Below are 20,103 nucleotides of genomic sequence, written 5' to 3'. Positions count from 1 at the left end.
CACAATGGAAAGAGCCAGAGATAACTAACCAGCAAACCCAAAGCTTCCTCCTTGCTAGAGATATTTATAGCAAAAACAAGGATCAGGGAGGAAAAAAAAGAAAAGCCCTTACCTCGCAGCAACCTCAGTCCCCAGAGACCTTGCAGCCACATTCTCCAGCGAGCACCATCATGCTCAGCACCTGCAGCCACTTTTCACAGCAGCATCACCCCACAGCCCTCCACCCTCTGCTACAGCATCTTACGCTGGGGGCCCCTTTTTTTTAACTCGTAGGGGTGAAAGGCAGCTGCTTTGGGGTGGAACATGGCAAATATTGCATTGGAGAGACTCAGGATAGCTGGTTTTGGGAAAAAGCGGAGGCCTGGGAGGGGCAGAGGAGATAAAGGATAACTTTCTCAATGAGAGGCCTTAGGGAGTCTGAAGAGGAAGGATGCTGCAAATTCACAGCATGAATTTGCAGCATCCTTCCTCTTCAGACTCCCTAAGGCCACTCATTTGCAGGTTTTCCTTGGTCTGCAAGATGCAACCAGCAGCAACGCATCCCGGCCCCCACCGCCCCATGACCTTGCACAGAGCATTGCCACCGTGGGAGCAAACAGGCGCTGCTAGCCCAGACGCACCGAGCCAAATGCATCCGAGGGAGGTGACTGATGGCGTTTGCTGATGGGGGGTGGTGCCCAGGGTGCAGGGACCAGCTCCAGGTCAGCTGGAGGCTGTTGTGTCATCGCTGGTTGGACCAATGTGACACTGGAAAGTTTTTGGATGAGTTGGCCTGCAGCTCTGACATCCCCTTGCTCCATGACCTTTCTTCCCACAGGGAAATCACAGCCCCGAGTGGCTGAGTCAGCTGTAAATCCCCAGCATCGATCAGACACTAAATGCGGCGCTTGGTGGTTGCAGAAGGGGAACAAGACTGGACAGAGGGAAGAGCGTAGTGAGTCCTGGCTGACACCAAAGTGTCACTGGGGCTCCCCGGCAGGCTTGGGGGTGCAGAAACCATCCAGGTGGTCCCAAAAGCACCAGGGCTAAGGTGAATAATGGAAACAAGAGGAGCGCTACAGTAGTTTAGGGAAAGACATCTTTTGCTCATTAAATCCAAATGCAAAGCCAGTAGGGATGTCCCCCTCTTTCCTAAAGGATGACTTGGGACCTTGCAGCCCCCCAGGACCTGCAGGTGCCCCAGCACAATGCTGCCCGCTGAGCCCCGCAGGGTTGGGGGGATCAGGGCAAGGGAGGAAAGGCACCCATGGGCAACCCAGGGACCCCGGCAGCTGCACCCAATGCAGCAGAGATGCCACCCTCCCCTTTTCCATCCTCATCAGCGCTCTTCATCCTCATCACCTGCTCCCTGTGCCCTCTCTGTGTTCACCTCCCTCTCGTTTCCTCTCCTTCCTCTCCCTCAGCTCTGGTCTGTGCTGAAAACCTTTGCCCAGGGTGGCTGCGGAGGCTCACACGGATGCAATTTACCCTTGTAAAAAGAAGCCGCGTTTGGCCAGTCTAACTGGTACCGGTCCCTCAAGGGGACAGATGTGGCCCTAGCAAAGGGGTGTTTCTGCTGGTGGAAACAGTTTTGCACAGGTCGTCCCCGTAAGTGCTGCTGCAGCGACGGGGTTTGGTGTCGATGGGGTCTGGGAGGGACAGAGGCTGGTTGGGCGTGGGATGAAGGCTGCAGAGCACCATCATTTTCCCAGGGCTCTTTGCCGGCTGGTTTTCCGGCCCCCCCAGTTTCCTCCCCAGAGGCCAGCCAGGCGCGAGCCCACGAGACACAGATTTCTCTGATTAGGCAACACCGGGCAGCCTCTCCCCTTTCGCTTTCAGCTGCCTCTTCCTCCCCGTTCCCGGAGGCAGCCCTGAGCATCCGGCCCCCAGCGAAGTGGCACCCGCACCACGACGGGCACCGGCCACAGCGCTGCCATGGAGCCGAGCGCACGGGAGCCCCTCGTGAGGAAGATGAGCTCCTCGTATCGGACCTTCCCCACGAGCGCTGTCAAGAGGCTCGACAAGGAGTACCTGCGGTAAGGGCCGGGCTGGGGCCGTGGGGCTGGCTGCGGGGCGGGCTGTGCCCCCCGTCCTGAGAGCACTGGGCTGGGGGGAGCTGGTGGAAGAGCTGCTTCATGCTGCCATCATTCCTGAATTGTCTTGAGATGGGGTCTCATCCTGCTCAGGGTGAGCGGTGCTGGATGAGCCTGCCTGGGAGAGCTGCGGGTGTGTGTGCTTTTGGGCACCTGACTCTCGTGGGGGCATAAGGTCCTGCTGGGGGGTACAGGGGCCTTGAAAGGAACCCCCTCGCTGCCCTGCCGGGACGAGCCGGCTGGGTCTGTGGTGCACCCAGCTGCAGCTTCTGCTTTTCTCACTTTGTTGAACCTACTGAAAACCGCCCGGCGCGGAGGAAAGCATCGGCGGTGCCCGGGGGGTGGGGTATGGGCTTTCGGCCCCTGCTACACATCAGGAGTGGCTGCTGCTCCGCTCTGAGAAACCCCCAGCCTGGGGCTGCGCTGGGCCATTCCCCAGGAAAATCCCTTCACGGGTGTCACGAGAACCCCAGCGAAGGCTGGGGGAAGCCGCAAAACAGCGTTAAAGCTTCTGCCGGGTGCGATAAGGGCACCCAACACGTCCTTCTCGCCGTCCCTCCCGCAGGAGCCTCCACAACAAGCGGCTCTACCTGGCTGTGTTTGCTGCTGTCCTGGGCAACTTCAATTTTGGCTTCGCCCTGGTTTACCCCTCGCCCGTCATCCCTGCCCTGGAGGCTCAGCCCAGCCCAGCCCTGCGCCTGGACCAGCACACCGCATCCTGGTTCGGGGTGAGGAACGGGGTTGTCCCTGCCGGGGGTGGGCAGAGCCGGTGGGTGTGTGGGGAGACCCCGGACCCACCGAAGCCCCTCTCCGTGTCTCCCCACAGTCAGTGTTCACGCTGGGAGCGGCGGCGGGAGGGCTCAGCGCCATGGTCCTCAATGACCGCCTGGGCCGCAAGCTGAGCATCATGTTCTCGGCGCTGCCCTCCGCCGTGGGATACGCGCTGATGGCCGGTGCCCAGGGGATCGGGATGCTGCTGCTGGGCCGCGTGCTGACGGGCTACGCGGGCGGCGTGACGTCTGCCTCCATCCCAGTAACGTGCCATGGGAGGGAGTTTGCCGGGGATTTGCACGGCGGTGCCGTAGCTGAGCCTGGTGCTCCCCACCGCTCTTTGGAGGCATCAGCAGAGCTCCAGGGCTGCGGCGATTGGGGATGGGGAGGGCGCACTGGGCTAGCGGCCCTGGCACAGCCAGCCCGAGCTGCCTCCACAGTGCTGGACTTTCTTGCCCACAGAAAAGGGAAGGCAGGTCCTCCATCCCTGCCCTGTTCCTCCCGGCAGTTATTTCCTCCCATGTTTAACCAACACCAACCTCATGTTGCGTGAAGAGGAGAAGGCAAGAATTGAGTAACCCGGGGCATGTCCCCAGCAATGGGAGCCTAAGCGTGCTGCTGGAGCACTCCTCCCATGCCAGGGCAAGGGAGGGAAGCAGCGATGCCTGCAAGGCTGTCCTCTCCCCCAGCCAGGACCAGCTCCTGCCCCTGGACCGGTCAGGTTTCCACCCCGAGAGGGCAGCTGCCCAGCAGTCTGGGTTCCCCCTGGCCACAGTGGATGGCTGTGAGGTGACAGGTTTTGGTGGTGATGGCTGTCTATTGCAGCTCCGTTAAGCGTGTGTTCTCCTGCTCCAGGTCTACATCTCGGAGATCTCCCACCCTGGGGTCAGAGGCATGCTGGGCGCTTGTCCTCAGATCATGGCAGTCCTGGGCTCCCTCATCCTCTACGTGCTCGGCAAGTATTTTGGGGTTCGGAGACCTGGGTCCTGCCAAGGTTTCATCAGGGCTGAAGGGCAGCACGTGAGGAACTGCGTGTGCATCTCCTGCCAGCGCACGCCTGGTTGCTGCAGGATCTTGCTGGATCCTCTAAGATGTGGGGGAATCTTGCTGCAATTTCCCAGCTGAAAATGCTGTTGAAAAACATGGAAAATATCCTTCCAGTTTTGGGGATTATTTTTTGTCCCCCCTGAATTTATTAAATCTCTGCTGCTGGGGTGCCCATGGGTTAGGACTCCCCCCTAACCGTGCTGCCCCGGCAGGGCTGGTCCTGGACTGGCGCTGGCTGGCTGTCGCAGGGGAGGTGCCCGTGCTCACGATGATCGTCCTGCTCTGCTTCATGCCCAACTCGCCCCGGTTCCTGGTCTCCCAGGGGAAGGATGATGAGGCCCTGAGGTCGCTGTGCTGGCTGCGGGGCAAGGACACGGACTATGCCAGGGAATATGAGCAGATCAAGGACAGCGTGAGGAAGCAGGTGAGGAGGTTCACCTCCATCACGGGACAGATGTAACGTGAAAACTGCAAAATCCATTCTCCTTTGGGCAACTCCTGAGCCATCTTCTGGGTGCCGCAGTGCAGCCCAGAGGTGGTAACACCCAGGCTTTCTGGCTTTGTCCACTCCAGAGCCAGCGGATTTCCTGTGCTGAGATCAAGGACCCCTTCATTTACAAGCCCATCCTGATTGCAGTGGGGATGAGATTCCTGCAGCAGCTCTCCGGTGTCACCTGCGTCCTCGTGTACCTGCAGTCAATATTCAAGAAAACATCTGTCATCCTGGTGAGCCCTTGGTTCAGCCCGTGTTCGGACTGCTCCGTCTCCAGTGACGGCTGCCCGATGCTCCAACTCCCCTGCAGCCCTAAGGCCCCAACTTTGAAGCCTTTTTTAAAGCACCTGGTTGGCAGCAATTGCCAAGCACCTGCCCTGCAAAAGTCTGCATGAGGATGGGGAGCAGGACTGGCCCCGCTCTCTCCCTGTTCTCCTCCTCTGAGCTTCAGGCTCTCCTTCTCTGGTCTCTTATTATAGGAGGATAGTTTTGACAAAGGCATCAGCCAGAGTCAAGGCAACACGTGTAGGAACCTGCCCTTTCCCTGGGTCCCCTATCTCAGCTTCCCCACTGCTTTTGCTGTTGCAGAAACCAGAGTACGATGCAGCTCTTGTTGGCTTGGTACGTCTGTTCTCAGTGGCGGTTGCTGCTGTGTCGATGGATAAAGCTGGGAGGAAGATTCTTCTCTTTGTATCGGGTATGTTTCTGCCACTGTTGTGCAAGGGAAGCTCTTATTTAGGGAATTCCAGGAGCTCTGCAAACATGCAAGAGTGGAAACTTCAGCCATACAGGACTCGGGCAGGAAGTGAGAGAGGTGTCTTTCCTTTGGTGGTGGTCAGCTCACACATTCACAGATTGGTAGGGGTTGGAAGGGACCTCTGGAGATCATCTAGTCCAACCCCCCTGCTAGAGCAGGATCACCCAGAGCAGGTTGCACAGGATGGTGTCCAGGTGGGTTTTGAATCTCTCCAGAGAAGGAGACTCCACAACCTCTCTGGGCAGCCTGTTCCAGTGCTTGGTCACCATTAAAGTGAAGAAGTTTTTCCTCATGTTCAGATGGAACTTCCTGTGTTCCAGTTTGTGTCCATAGCTCCTCTCCTGAGCAGAGGTGCTCCCAGGAGCCTCGGCCCTTGGCATAGAGGGGATCACTCACCCATCGGTCTCACTATGCTGTTGCATCTCTCCACAGCTGGTGTCATGTTGGTCTCCAACCTGACCATGGGGCTCTATATCCACTTCATGCCACCTTCTCAGAATGGAACCATTGCCAACAAGACCCTGGTGAGCTCTGCCAACCTTCCTGCTGAGCCGACCAACTACATCACCCTCATCCCCCTCCTGGCAACCATGTTCTTCATAATGGGTAGGTGCAGAGAGCGAGAGCCCAGGACCCACAGCACAGGGCTGGGTACCAGCCTGGTGGGGACAATTCTCATCCAAGGCAGGGTGATCCAGAGCAACATTTGGGCTTGGAGTTGGAAGGCAGGCAGATATCCCTGGAAGACCAAGAAAGATGGCACCTGAAGTCACTTTGAGGACTGACAGATCACGAATGGGGGGAATAACGATTGATGTGGGAGCAGGGCAGGATTGCACAGGGCTGTTCTGCACTCACCAGTGGGTTTTGAAGCCTCAACAGCCTCACCTTACCCATCCTCCACTGCAGGTTATGCCATGGGCTGGGGCCCCATCACTTGGTTGCTGATGTCTGAGATCCTCCCTCTGAAAGCCCGGGGGGTGGCCTCAGGCCTCTGTGTCGTCGTGAGCTGGCTGACAGCCTTCACCTTGACCCAGTTCTTCCTCCGTGTTGTGGTGGGTACTGCCCCAGGAGGCTGTCCAGCAGCCCCTCATAAGACCCTCTCTACACCAGCTCATGTCTACTTTCTGTTCCGCTTTCCAGGATGCCTTTGGCCTCGAGGTGCCCTTCCTATTCTTTGCTGTCATCTGTGCCGGGAACATCTTATTCACAGGCTGCTGCGTTCCAGAAACCAAAGGCAGGTCCCTGGAACAGATCGAGGCCTTCTTCAGGACTGGCCGGAGGTCATTCATGAGGTAGGAGCTGCCATCTGCCAGCCATGCTGGGCCACCAGTCCACATGCTCAAGGGCAAAGAAAATGGTTGTGCTGCTGGAGGTGGAAGCTGGAGCTCTCTGCAAAGGCAATGGGAGAGGAACGGGCGGCAACGACCATCTTGCTTTGGATGTAGAAGTTGCCAACTGGAACTTTACCTTCTCTTCCTGTCATTCAACACTACCTGTTGCTCTCTGGGCAACATTTCAACCTGAGGTATGGGACCAGGTAACCAGTGCCAGGCTGGAGATAAAGATGTCCTGGAAAACAGAACACGTGGCTGTGGACAAGAGACCACGCACACCCTTTGCTCAGCAGCCACCAAAGCAGCCCAAGAGCCCCAGGGTTTGGCTGGAACAGAGTTAACAGCTGTAGCAGTTTTGGCAAAAGTTCATCATGTAGTTGCAAGAATAAACCAGTTTTGCCTTCAACTGCAAGACGCTGCCTTGATTTGCTGAGAAGGGAACTGCAGGTGGGTGGGATGGGAGAGGCAGACCAGGATTGTGACAAGGGGACCACTGCAGCCTGCAGCCTCCCAGATGAGCCTCATGTACTCAAGGACTTTGAAAGAGGCAGAGCCAGATATTTTGTATAAAAAGCTGCCACGTTTTATTGCTCTAAAAACACACATTACACTAGAAGCCTAATGAACAAGACCAAATACAGTTCACAAAAAGAATCCAGGACAAAACAAAGAACAGGAACAGACGAACATTCAGCTGTAGTGCAAGTGATTCGCTGAAGGAAAGACACAGTAGGTACTGACAATACTTCATGCTGGGAGGGGTCCTTCCCATCCCAGGCCTTTACTCATAGGCAAAGAAGAAGGTGGATGCGCCTCCATCACGGTTGTGTGTGGAGCTTCCACCTCCATCACTTTGAGATTTCAACTGCATAGTTAGTAGCAAATTGCTCTTACCCCTTTCCTGTGTGTCCTGCAAGATTAAGAACTCTTTTTTGTATTATTTTTTTATTTTTTTAGAGCCTAACTCTAAGTAAAACACAGCTGCAGGAGGTGGTTATGGCTGCAAGGAATGAAAGGTCTTACTGAGTATCACATCCAACTTAATTCCTCCCAAAAGGGCAGAACAGCAGAGGCTGAGCAGGGAGATGCTTTGCCCAAGCATTTCTCCAACCTCCTGAAACGCAGCAGGAGATGAGAGAAATCACCTAATAGAACACGTGCTTTATCGGAGGATTAATTTAAAGCAGCCTGGGACAGAGGGAGAGAGATGGGCCAAAAATCAAAACCACAGAGAAAATTCAGTACTAGACCTAACCTTTGCAGCTGAGACCCATTTCCAGAAAGATGTTCAGCCCTGGGTGGAATATGACTGTTTCTAAGCATGGCCTGATTACAAGAGGTCTCAAGAGCCTCTGGTTTCCACTGACCTTCTGAAGATCAGGATCTCTGGCAGCCCTGTGCTAGAGCATTCTCTTTCTCACATGGCTATGGACCAGGTCTTGATACCTTCGCTTCAGTGAAACCTTTCCCTGAAGACAGTGGATGTTTTTTTCCTGAGGAAAAAAAAAATGACAAAGATGAATTGAGCTTCTCAGCACTCAGCCTAAGGAGGCAATGCCCAAATATGAAATGAGGTTGGACTCTTCAGGTCCTGCGAGAACCTCATTGGAGAAATATTTTCTGAGTGACCTCCTGTCTTCCATATAGAAAGTCTGAGGGGTTTTGCTACAACATGTAGAGTCTGAGAAATCACAGTGGCTCTTTCCAGAGGTAGAATGGTCTTTTTATTCACTGCACACACAGAGAATCAATTGGTGTTACAAAATCAGCTCCTGCCCAGACCAGCGAGGTCTGGGTACGCAGCAGAAAGCGAGGTTCTGCTCTTCGCTTCACGCCCAATGGACAACCCCAGGGGACAGTGGAGCTAACATGCACAAGTGCTGTCAGCCTCATGACTGAATGGGGCAGGGAAGAGTTGCACGCTGTATAAATGCACGTGGGTAAGAAGCGCACAGCTCACGTGGTGAATGGTGTAACAGTCCATCACTAAGCGCACTTATGCTGCCAGTACCTGGGTGTCTTTCCACACTCATCAACAACTCACTGTAGTCAATGCATCACCCGCTCTTGAGTTCTCATGTAACAAAATTTCTGTCCCATCATCTCCCAAGATGGTCCTTTCCAAGACCTGGCAAGCAGAACCTCTTCCACAGAGACCCCATGGATTAGCCATCCAGCCTGGACACCGTCAGCGGGGGTTGGGTTGAGCCTGTAAAATCTCTAGAGCAGGGCTTTTAACTTCAGTTATCCTTACGCAGCTCCACGCACCCTGATGGTGCCTCTAAACACAATTAATGACCACCATGCACTGTGAATGGGCATATTAACTACTGTGATGCTACTACTCTAAAGGTCCTTTCTATCTCCACAAAAAACAGTCTCTTGCCCACACCGAGGTGAGACCATCCACTAACTGTCACTACAACTCCTGACAGCCACGGGCGCTGCCGGCCCTGCATGCACACTTTGCCAGGCACGTCCTGCAAACGATGGCAGCGTCTGGCTTGGTTTCAGCTGCATCACAGACAGCCCGAAATTCCCAACAGCTTCCACTCCGGTTGCACACCTGCAGGCACCAGCACTTCTGGAGCACAGATCTGAGACCCCTCCTGTTGCGGCAGGCACAGCGACACTGGACAAACCCGGTGTCTTTAAGCACCGTGGCCAAAGGCTCCAGCTCATCTCACAGAACAGTCCCTGAGACCCATTTTCAACGAAAGCGTCGAGCTCAGAGCTGAGGTTTGCAACCTGCTAACGGTGGCAGAGCTGATGCAGACTGTTCGCTTGCCTTGGCCCCAGCGTCAGACCTGACTGCTGCAAACCACAGCACGACAGGACTGCTGGCACCCAAAGGGCTTCTGCCCTTGGTGCCAGGGGAGCAGAGTGGACCCGTCCGTGCCAATGAGCCCTCCAGGTGACCTGGAGCAGCATCTGCCTGTGCCAGCCCCAGGACTGTCCCAGTGCCATGGACCAGCAGCAATCAGATGAAGCCAGCGAGGGTCCTACCAGTTCTGTGGTTCATCACTGCGGGTGTAGACCAGCCTGCAAGCGTTACTCTATCATCGCCTCTGCTTTGCCTTTCACCTCCTGACACTAAAGCTACTGTAGAACTACTCACAGAGCAAAGCAGTCACTACCAAAGACATGCTCGTAGCTACGTGCATCCGTCTGCACCATTCCTCTACTAAACACTACTTAACTTCCCCAAAACCCCCTGAAAACAAAGATGTCCTGTTTGCTAGGCAGGACTCTGCACTTGAACCACCCAGTAAAGGTGCTGCACAGGGACACGGCTGGCTTGAAGAGCAGAGAGGCTCTTAGCACCGAAGAATCCCGTGGGCTGCAGCGTATTCCTCCTGCAGCACCCACAACCGCAGGCAGCGTGACCCACGCAGGAGGCTGCGGTCCCTGCACGCACGCCCCGAGGAAGGCCGGTGCCCCCCTGTATTGCACGCAGCAAGAGGGCTCAGCCCAGAGCCGGGGGCTGCGAGATGGCACAGCCGGTATTGAAACAAGCTGCATCTGGGCTGGCGGTGCCTGTTCTGCGTCCCAGACAAGCTGGTGTCGGAGCAATCGCGGTTCAGAGGCCTGGGGGGAAAGGGGCTTAGCACAAAGTGGCTACCCAGCATCCAGCTGCAAGGGCAAATAAACCCAAGCCGTGTTCCTGCCCGCTGTAAATCCTCACACCTCCCTGAACTCCACTGAAGCAACAACAACCGACATTAGCCGACAGCTTAGCCCCCCGATCCCCAGGGACCGCTCTGCTCCCGCTGCAACGCTACGTCCGTACCCAGCCTCCCGCTCCAGCAGCGGCTCCCCGCGGGCTCTGCCAGGGACGTTCTGCTGTCGTTCAGCTAGCGTGACTACGCACCGTACCACGTTATATAGACAGTTTCCAACACGACACTGCTCAGAAGCCGCAGAGCGGCGGGCGGACAGACTCGTCTGACAGACAGCAGTCAGCCTCCAGCGGCATTTCTCGGACCGCGGTGCAACCCCTCTGGTACCCGGCGATTCAAAAGCGTTGGTGGCAGCGGGAGCTCAGCTCCAGGGCAGAGGAGTGAGAAGAGGCTGCAGTCCCCGCTGCCGCTGCTCGCCGTAGCCGCTACCTGCCTTGGCTGCCGAGTGAGCACAAACCTCCAGTCCAGCAGCCGCAGCCCGGTTTTCCTCCCTTCTCTCTCCCAGAAGAGGGGGAAAACAAACTTTGTCAAGCCAGTGGCCCAGAAAATGACAAAGAGGTCAAAGGACAGCACGCCTTCCAAAAGTCTGAGAAACGCTCTGAAAGCTGAAATTGGATTTTACGGTATTCCAGGTACAGCATCCCAGTTACAGCAGCCAGGGCTCTCCCTGGGTTCAGAGACACCCCCCATGAAATGAAGCAGTCTTGTGAAGGACACGAAACAGAGCACTCCTTTCTCTTATGTCCAGAGACAAGGAGTCTCATCAAAATGTTTAAATAACTAGTAATAAATTATTCCCCCTTTTCCTAATCAAAACAAAAAGCAATCATGTAAAATCAAATAAATTAAACCCCCCCAGAAGAAACCACGATGAGAAGAGAGGGGTCTGGACTTAGCATTCTGCATGATACAAAACAAACAGAAAATAGGATGTGAAAACCACTGACGGAGCCTGGAATAAGGAAACAAGACGTCCCAGCTATCCACACGGAAATGGTGCAGACTTCTCTATGTTTGCAAAGGAAGGATACGCCACCTTCCCATACAAAACCAGCCCAGGACGGATGCAAAAAGAACATGAGCCCAAAGAGAAAGGCTGTACCGACAGAAGCAAAGAGCACATCCCTTGTGCGGAGGGATGGGTCACGGGAGCAGGAGTGGATGCAGGGAGTGAGAGAGAACAGAGTCCCAGGCTCACGAGAGAAGGATGCTCTTTGCACATCAGTAACCCTTACACCAGCAAAACGTCCCGCTTGGCTCAAGCAATAGTACCCTTTTTCAGCTGAGGTAAAGCAAACCTTATTTCCCTTCTTCCCCAGTAAAAGAGTGAAGCTTAAGAAAAGTACCCTTATTAAGACAAAGTAATTAATTCTTATAATTCAAGTAAATTGCAATAATCGCCTGCAGCTGTATCCAGAGGAAGAGGGGACTGTGCTTTGTGGTATCAGGATCTCCCCCAGCTCCTCTGCAGAGATGGTTGTTGTCTTTATACGGGTTTTTTGCTGGAGGTCCTTTCCCGTGCAGCAATGTCCCCGACGCCCGGCCTAACCGGACCCGTATTACAATATACTCAATGGCTGAAGACCAAGCTTAAGCATCGCCATGTATTGCTAACCCCTGGATTAGCGTATTACACCTGGGAAGGGCCGCACCAGAGAGGGTTACTAAAAACGTGCAATGGCAGGGTACCCCCAGGCATGAGGCCAGCAGCTCCCTGACTCCCGTGAGCCTGGCACAGGCAAGGAGCTCATCAAGAGCACGTCAGCTCTGTCCCTCCTCACCCCAGCTGGACAGCGGTTCCCAAACGAGGATGCATCCTCGGCTCGTTATCAGGTGTCATTCCAAGGAAAGGCTACCTACTCAGGCTTGTAAAGCAGCACTCAGAGAGTCAGCACCTCTGCAGCAAAAAGCCGAAATAAATTAAAAATTAAAAAATAGCGGGGCTGTGAGATATGTGGTTGAGGGATGAGGAGGAGAGAGGGGCCAACGTGCTGAGGTCTGGCTGCTGGTGTGAGAAGAGGGCACAGCCCGTCCCAGCCCCTGAGATTTCCAGTTGCTGCAGCGTCCAGGGAAATTGTGGCGTAACAGAGAGGGCAGAGAGAAGGGCAGAGCGCGTTTCTATATCTTCACCAACATCCCAGTGTCCAGGAGAGGTTACCCTGAGCTCACGTGCTTCAGAGAGCCTGTCCCTCCAGGGCCCCCGTGAGCTTCTCTTCATCCATTTGCTTCTGCTGCTGGTGGATCCGGGCATAGGAAATGGCATCTCCCCTGCGGAGAGAAGGGACAGCGTGGGACGTGAGCTCCGGGTGCCCACCGTGGTGGCACAGCGCCTGGCACAGAGGTGTCCAATCAGGGCCAGGGCCTCTCGTGCTGAGGGATGCCAGGAGCGAGATGAGACTTGCTGGCCCTCTCCAACCCCACCAAAGCCGCTCAGCCCCCCAGAGCTGGGCCCATCTCTCCAACGGCTGCAGGAGGAGGGCTGGGACCCGCAGGGCAACCTCGGTTGAGCTCCCAAGGGAAAGCTCAGAACTTCTAGGACCTTCCCTCCCAGGGCTTTGAGATGACGGCAGGGAGATGCTCTCCGGCAGCATTTATACCCAAAAGCGTGGTTAGTACAAGAGGAAAGCATTGCCTTAGGGAGACAGATGGGGGCGAGGGCTGGAGGTCCACCTTCCCCTTCCCTCCCCTCCACAAGCAGACAGATCTCTCTTACTTTTTGCCGAGTGCCGACAGGCCGTAAAGCACCCCGGTGGCAAACGCAATGGCATTTCCAAAGAGCGTGGTCAGCGTCAGGCTGAGCATGACCGGGAACACGGCCATCCTGGAAGAGAGAGGCAGCCCTCAAAGCCAGGCTCCGCTCCCCACGGGATGCAGGGATGCTCGTCCATCACGGCGTGCCCACATGCATCCCAACACGGTTCCAGGGATGGTTTCACCACCTCAACACACCCCAGGAGCATCCTCACCCGCAGTAGAAAGCAGCTTTCTGCCAGGGCCGCAACTTGTCCGCCCTCGCAGAGACGGCATTCGCAAACTCGATAAACTGGCAGCAGAAGGGTGCTTCGCACAGGAACAGGACGAAGGCGTTGAGCCTCCAGACAGAACAAACCAGAGTTAATCCTGCCCGCATGGCCCAGAGCGAGGGTCAGCGATGGCCCCCAGAGACCAGCCGTTCCCGTGCCCAAACGCAGGCAGAAGGGGACGGCGGGGCTGGACCTCACTGCGCTCCCTCCCCGCTTCTCGGTAATTCCCAAACCCCAGTGCCCCAGACTTATCTTGGATAAGGGTATCTCAGTATCTACCTAAAAAGGGGTAAAGAAAGAATATAAACAGAATAAACCCAGCGTCTCAACCCACCCGATGGACAAGATCTGGCAATTCACAGAGCCTGACGGACATTTCGCTCACGTCCACTGCCCAAGCAGGGCAGCTCTGCCCCTTGCTCAGCGCTGTCTAATGAACCGAACCTCCCTCCCAGCAGAAAAAAGAAAAGAAACTCTGCTCACATCATCCACACGCCGGCCGCGATGTTCAGGGGGGTTGATTGTGACACAGTTCCAGAGACCAGCGAAGGCACATGCTGGAAAGCAAAGAGGCTTCAGTGACCACAGCACCCACGCAGTGCACCCACGGGGCAGCAGGCAGGGCTGCCCTCCCCTCCCGGCTCTGCCCTGCAACGGGACCTTGCAGCCACACCAGCATGATTTTGCTCTCCTGTATTTTGTTTTGCAGAGCCCTTGCCTCGGCCGGCACCTCTAGGCACTGCAGAGCAGCCTGTACAGACCAGCGCAGCAGGGTGGGTGGGAAGGTCTGATGGCCTGAACAGGAGCCCGGGATGCAGGGAAAGGCGTTGTTCCAAGCTTCTCCGGCCGGGTACCCTTTTTCTCCAAATGCCCTGATGTCTTTCCCAGCGTGACACTTGCACAAACTATTTCACTTGCGTAGAACAACGGAGTATTTGCTTTTACGTGGAGTCAGGTATGCAGCACCCTGGGTTTTATTTGCTAAAGAATTACTGCTTTGTCCCGGGACAAACAAAGAGGTCCCAGCAGGCACAGGGCAAGTTCAGCAAAAACATGACTTGCAGCACCAAGGCACACGGGCAAATGATAAAGCAGAGGCGAAGCCCAGTCTCTGCCAGACACTGCTGGTTCTGCATTAGAGACGGGCACAAAAGAGCCAAGTTTGGGTCTCCGCTAATACAAATGGAGGCGGATGTTAGATAAAGCGGAGCCCAAAATAGCCCCAGCCCTCCTGACTGTAACGCAAGGAGAGGAACCAGGCAGCAGTGTCCAAGCTGAAGCTGGATGCACCTCCTTCCTGCCTCATTAAACTTGCAGAGCGTTCCCGGCACTTGATACGGCCCTTTTCTCCATCGATACCAACAAAACCGCCGCTGCCCACCCCGGGAACCCGAGCCCAGGCAGGGAGGCAGCGAGGCACCGACTGAGTTCCGCAGTGAACACCACCACCTTGCAAAACTCCAGCTAAAATTCTGCAGCCCTTAAAGGCTGTCTTGGGGATGGTTAGTGGCACAATGAAGAGCAGCAGCGTCTGTCTCGGAGAAGGTCACCAGCCAGGGTTTGGGTATTTCAGACGTCTGCAAGGGGATCCCTGAGCAGAGCGGCTGCGAGCCAGCCCTGACCTTCAAAAGCCTGGCACGCGTTTGCAAGGCTTCTGTCAAGCGGTCACTGCTGAATCCTCAAAGTTCCCTTACAAATAGTTATCCTTATTTACCGAACTGGGAAACAGAGCTGCAGGCCTATGACAGGACCGATCTAAGGTCATCTCACAAGCAAGTGACCTCCTGGTTTTAGGAAACAACCAAACAAGGTGGTGTCTAAAGGCTTCCTAGGACCATTCCACAGGACCCACAATCTTTCGGAGAATCCTGCAAGGACAGGATCAGGCAACAGAGGAGAAATGCCAGAGGACGCGTTACCAGCCATGCTCCAAGGGCACTTCTCATCCTCCCATTGCAAAGGGAGCAGCGTCAGTGTCCCCACGCTGCCAGGGGGAAACTGAGGCACTGGGGCGGGGTGACCTGCTCACGGCCACACATGCAACAGCTAGAGGGCTGGAAAAGCAATGGGAAGCAGGATGGCTGGGAGCAGCGGGCAGCACGGAGAGCCTGGGCACGACGTGGGGGTTTCTAGTTCTTTTCCATGAGCAGCAGACCCGGGAGCTGACGGGAGAGGAGCTCAGGGAAGCACCACAGGCTTGTGACATGTGCTCTCACCCAGGACAGAACGCTCCTGAAAATAATGTTAAGTGACTTTCAGGCACTTTATAATTAGCAGAACAGCAAAAATCAGCTGCCACTTGACTATCCCCGAAACACAGCTGGGGCTGGGGCAGAACCCTGCCTTGTTTAACAGCATGGCGAAGCCGAGCGGACCACACAGTTCACAGCGCTACAAAACCGATCTCAGCCACAGAACAAACCCGGGGAAGCAGAATGTTATTTTTTTCAAGCAGGTTTTTGCCATTACTCTTTTTTTTAAATCTAGTTTTGTCAGAGTTCTGGTTTGGTTTTGTCTTCAAACACTCCAAAACAACCCCTGAGCGCTGAGCGTCCCTGCAGGACTCTCAGCTAAGCAACCACCCTGGTTGCCAACGGACTAATGACCCGGGAAGCCTGAGCTGAGCAGAGCCCTACGTCAGCACGAGCACCAACCAGCGGGAAAGGAGTCAAAGGTTTATAATCGCAGGAACGCTGCACTTGGTGACGGCTGCCAACAGCCACAGAGATAACGATTCGGTGACCTTCGGTCTCCTTTGCAGAGCCGCGCATCCCACAGAGCCTGGTCCCTCCTTGTCCCACCGGGACGGGATCGGCCCCAGCCTCGGTAGCCAAAAGGGGACGGAGCTGCCAAGCCAGGGACTTCTTTTTGCAAAACAGAGGCCCTGCAGTAGGTTCAAAATGCAGATAATGCTCAATGGCACGCAAGCTATGGAAGACAGACAGTTCTGCCATTTGTTTAACTGCTGTCCCATCCTGAATCCCTGAGGAAGCACAAATAACTGGGAGTTAAAATGGGGGGGGGGAGAACGCAACCCCCCACAAAGGCTCTATTCATTTCAAGCAGCTGGTCACTGTCCTCAACACAAGCCTATTTTTGCTCATAGAGCATTTTACAAAAGCCACAGACTCTCCTCATCCTTTTACAAACAGGAACACAAGGGAGAGAAGGGACTTGGCCAAGGTCACCAAGCCAGAAACGGATCCAGAACCTTATTTGTCTTGTTCCTGCTCCGGCCCCTGGCCCTTTCTGGCTTAAGCACGTTGTGGGCTGCAGGTGTTTGCATGTGGTAGATGTCCTCCAGTCTCACCTCCGCTAACAAAGTTTCTCTTCCTTTCTACAGGGAATTTTTCCTTCTGTAAGAAATAATCCAGCCCTGTAGCAGGACCACAATCCACTTGCTCAAAATCCTTATAAATTATTTCTGTTCTGTCATAGCAAGCTCTGAAAATAGCAGCCTTGCCGTGTTATTAATCACCCCTTTTGCAAACTGTCCACCTGCAGCAAGGTGATGCTGAAGGAGCATTTTGGAGAGGGTCATTACTAGCACGGGGCGTTGGAGGGTTGTCTCTTCCCACAGCCCCCCATTTCCCTGCTCGTAAGAGGTGTCTGCGTCTCACGCTCCCTCGTTCTCCGCCTGATAAACCTCAGGAAGGGAAATGGTCAGGGCTACGGAGCAAACCATCTGACTCCCCACACCATCGCAATCCTGTTAAGAGCCTGGCTCTTCTTCCAAAAGCGACTCACCCAAATACGTAAAACTCTCAGCTTTCCTTTAAAAACAAGTCATGAGTTCTCAGAGCTGTGAACAAAAGGTTGGGGAAATAATCCAAGCATAATTCAGCTGCTTTGAAACATGAAGGCAGAGGAAAAAGAAAAACCTCTTCGAAGACTTGCACTGCTTTTAAGCCCCTCGTGAGCGGCTCTAGCACGAGGTGGGCAACGCCACCAATGGCACCCAACAGCCGCGCTCTCCAGCTCGTCACCCTCCATCCGCATCCCCCGAGCTCCGCACGGGCCAAAACCACGTAAAAAGCGCCGAGGCTCCGACTGCAGCCCCGGCCCGTGGGAAAGACGCCGTTACACTGAACCCCCCCCCCCGGGACCTGCGCTGGAGACGCATCCCAGCTGGTCTCCTGGCCGTCTGCCGGGACCAGAAGCGCAGGGGCCGCAGGCAGAGCATGGTGAGACCAGGACATTTTGCCCCACGAGAGCAGTCCTACCAAATCTCTTCACACCTCCAGAATTTCAGCGCCTAAGACATAAAACGAGGAGAGCAGTGTATCTTTTACCAGCCTAGCCAAAAAAGGGCTGGAACGAACCTGCCCAACGATACCACGGTCTACCAGGTCGGCTGCAAAAACGCTGCGGGCTCGTGCAGTCGAGTCCCGAGGCAAGAGGCCGGCATGGGATGGGGGCAGGGAGAGAGGGGGATCAGACAAAACGCCACAGCCGAGGGGATAAATCAGGGCTGACTGCACTGGCTGAGAAACACTCTTGTTTTACTAGAAGTCACGGACCTGAAGCAGAAGAAATTCTCCATCCTGTGCTCTGCAGGAGATCAGACTAAGCGGTCATAACAGTCCCTCCTGCTTTTAAGAGCTATTAATCTCCCCACAGAATGTAGCAAAACAGCGCTACGGGACAGGCTGATTTCTGGCAAAGTTGCAGAGACTCTTTCCCTGGGAAAATTTTTTTCGGCAGCAGGTAATTCAGAGCGCAGCCAACTCACTTTGCTGTACACCAGCTCCCTTCTTCTCTGCGTCCAAGACTAAACCCCTTAAAAACACACAACACAAACCAAGTCCGTTATTCGCCTTCAAAAAAAATACAGGCAGGCCCACTGTGATCAACAGCAGGAGTGACGGGAAACATGCTCCGACATTCGAGACGGGGAAAGAAAATAAGTTGCAGGAACGTACAAACACCTGACAGTCCAACAGGATGGACCAAATCCCACGGCCCGTCTCCCAGCCCCGCGCCCGACCCTGCCGAGCACCCCGAGCCTGGTGCTTCAATAAAATCACCATCTGGTTTATCTGCCCGCAGCCCTCCCGCAGGACCAGGGGCTCGGCTGCTGCTCCCGCCACTTCCAGCCAGTGCTTTATCCAAGAGGAAACTCGAGGATTTGCAGATCCCCCCCACGATGTCCCTCTCCCAGGTGCCCAAGTTCAGCGAGCGCACAGCACATCCCTCGTTGTACCAGGTAAACCACCCCACTTCAGGCATGTCCACGACTCTTCCTTCTGCCCGAAACGCAGCAGGCTGATGTCCAGAGCAGACACAAACCCGTAACCCCCAAATGGCTGTTTCGTGGCGTGCCCCCCCCGCACACCAACACGACCCCTGACACGCGCTGTCACATGCACGAGCGGAGCCGAGGGGGCCCTTTGGCTGCGAGGGAAGGGGATACTTACACACGCCCCCGATGACCCCGGCAATCCGGCAGAGCCACCTGTACCACCAGGTCATGCCATCATCGGCGGAGGAAGCCGCTGGGTCAGGGGCTGCTGCTTGGAACTGCTCATCCTGAGCGCTCATGGCCCCCCTGCTCCTGGGGGGTCAGGGGGCAGCACCCCGCTCCCCGCCTGAGCCCCAGCAGCGCAGGATGCTCCCCCACCCCCAGTGACACCCCTCCCTCCAGCCAGCCCAGGAGACAGCCCCTAAACCCAGCCCTGCCGCTGCTGGGCCTCTCCCCGCGCCCCCATGCAGGGCCTGGCCCCCGGCGGCCCCCCCAGGGCTGACAATGGAGGGTCTCTGCCTGCAGCAGCGATGCCAGCAGCCGTGGGAGCTGCCTCCACGTCTGCCTGCGTATTGCATTGTGGGTCCCCTCCTCCAGCAGGCAGGGCTTTGATGTCACTCTCATTAAAAGCCTGGTGGGCAGAGCCCGTCGTGTACATATTCATAAGCAGCCGAGCAGGCATGCACTCCACGCCAGGGTCTGGGGCGCACGGGAACCCTGGGCCCCGCTTCCCCTGGCCAAATGACTAGATGCTGTTATCCAGGTGACCAGCGTGTGCTCAGAGGAAAGGGAAACGTGAATTTTTGCCTGAGCGTGCGTTTAAGAGTGTTACAAAATTCTGCCCTCAAGGTAAGAGGGCGACGCTCCCCTTAATCTGAACGGAATCGGGTTTTCTCCCTAGAAAATGGGATCTGGACTTTGCTAGTCAGAGATGTCCCAGCTGGCAACCTGTTGGTATCCAAACAAATGGTACAGGGAAACAGCCTTAATTCTCTGAAAGATATCTGCATTATTTGGAAATGAACCCAGAGCATACGGTCAGGTCCCAGAGCCCATCGCTGCAGACCAGGGACTCTGCGCAGTTGATCTGGAACAATAAATAGCAGCGAGACATGGGATCCACAGCAGAGTGGGAAGACAGATCCCATCTGCTAAAAGGTTACAAAAAAGGATTAAGGAAAGGATGTCTTTTCATTAACATCTCCTGTTAGACAGGAAAAGAGGACCCAGTGCCTGCATCACCCACGCACTGCGGTGGGATAGCCGATATATCCAGCTCCTCGAGGATCTTGCTTCAAGAATCTACTTTCTAGCTCTTCCAGGAATGGAACGTAAATCTGGAGGCTGGCAAGCAAAAAAAACTTCGGGCTTAACCAGCAAAAAACAACTATTAAGAAAACAGAAGAAAATAAGATTTTTGCGGTTGTAAAAAGATGTCAGAGAAACTCAACTGAAAGAAAGCAGAAGCAGGGTTAAAACTTCCCAGGCAGAACCATTTATTGCATCCAGCATGAAGAGCAAGGGCAGATGTGGTCCAGCCAGGCTCCAGGTGCGGAAAAGACCCCTTAAGCAGTATATTGTGATTTTGAGGAGGATGACAGATTTGGACCAAGCACGGTCCAATGTTTTAAGATATTAAATGTTCAAGATATTAAGTAAAAACAACCTAAAAAAATGTATT

General features: G+C 55.0%; 2 protein-coding genes across 2 annotated transcripts; one reads left to right on the top strand and one right to left on the bottom strand.

The window, feature by feature from the left end:
- Positions 1–1,725: 1,725 nt before the first annotated feature.
- SLC2A6 (solute carrier family 2 member 6) lies at positions 1,726–6,883 on the top strand. The gene is made up of 10 exons (XM_075772446.1): positions 1,726–2,015; positions 2,638–2,800; positions 2,899–3,105; positions 3,699–3,798; positions 4,103–4,314; positions 4,464–4,616; positions 4,972–5,080; positions 5,573–5,746; positions 6,050–6,195; positions 6,284–6,883. The coding sequence occupies exons 1-10, from the start codon at positions 1,915–1,917 to the stop codon at positions 6,437–6,439; spliced, it is 1,521 nt and encodes a 506-aa protein (XP_075628561.1). The 5' UTR covers positions 1,726–1,914; the 3' UTR covers positions 6,440–6,883.
- A 1,295-nt stretch (positions 6,884–8,178) lies between these two features.
- Positions 8,179–18,795, bottom strand: CACFD1 (calcium channel flower domain containing 1). The gene is given in 6 exon segments (XM_075772055.1): positions 8,179–12,425; positions 12,871–12,978; positions 13,124–13,249; positions 13,664–13,695; positions 13,697–13,737; positions 18,598–18,795. Coding segments are annotated over 6 exon segments (525 nt in total). The 5' UTR covers positions 18,722–18,795; the 3' UTR covers positions 8,179–12,331.
- Between the last annotated feature and the right edge of the window lie 1,308 nt (positions 18,796–20,103).

This window comes from Balearica regulorum, chromosome 20 (genome assembly GCF_011004875.1).
Source record: "Balearica regulorum gibbericeps isolate bBalReg1 chromosome 20, bBalReg1.pri, whole genome shotgun sequence".
Lineage (NCBI taxonomy): Eukaryota > Metazoa > Chordata > Aves > Gruiformes > Gruidae > Balearica > Balearica regulorum.
This window is presented reverse-complemented; position numbering and strand designations above follow the sequence as displayed.

Coding starts and splice junctions, on each gene's coding strand:
- SLC2A6 (XM_075772446.1), top strand. CDS start 1,915: ATGGAGCCGAGCGCACGGGAGCCCCTCGTGAGGAAGATGAGCTCCTCG. Junction 4,315..4,463: donor AGGACAGCGTGAGGAAGCAG/GTGAGGAGGTTC, acceptor TGTCCACTCCAG/AGCCAGCGGATTTCCTGTGC. Junction 5,081..5,572: donor GATTCTTCTCTTTGTATCGG/GTATGTTTCTGC, acceptor ATCTCTCCACAG/CTGGTGTCATGTTGGTCTCC.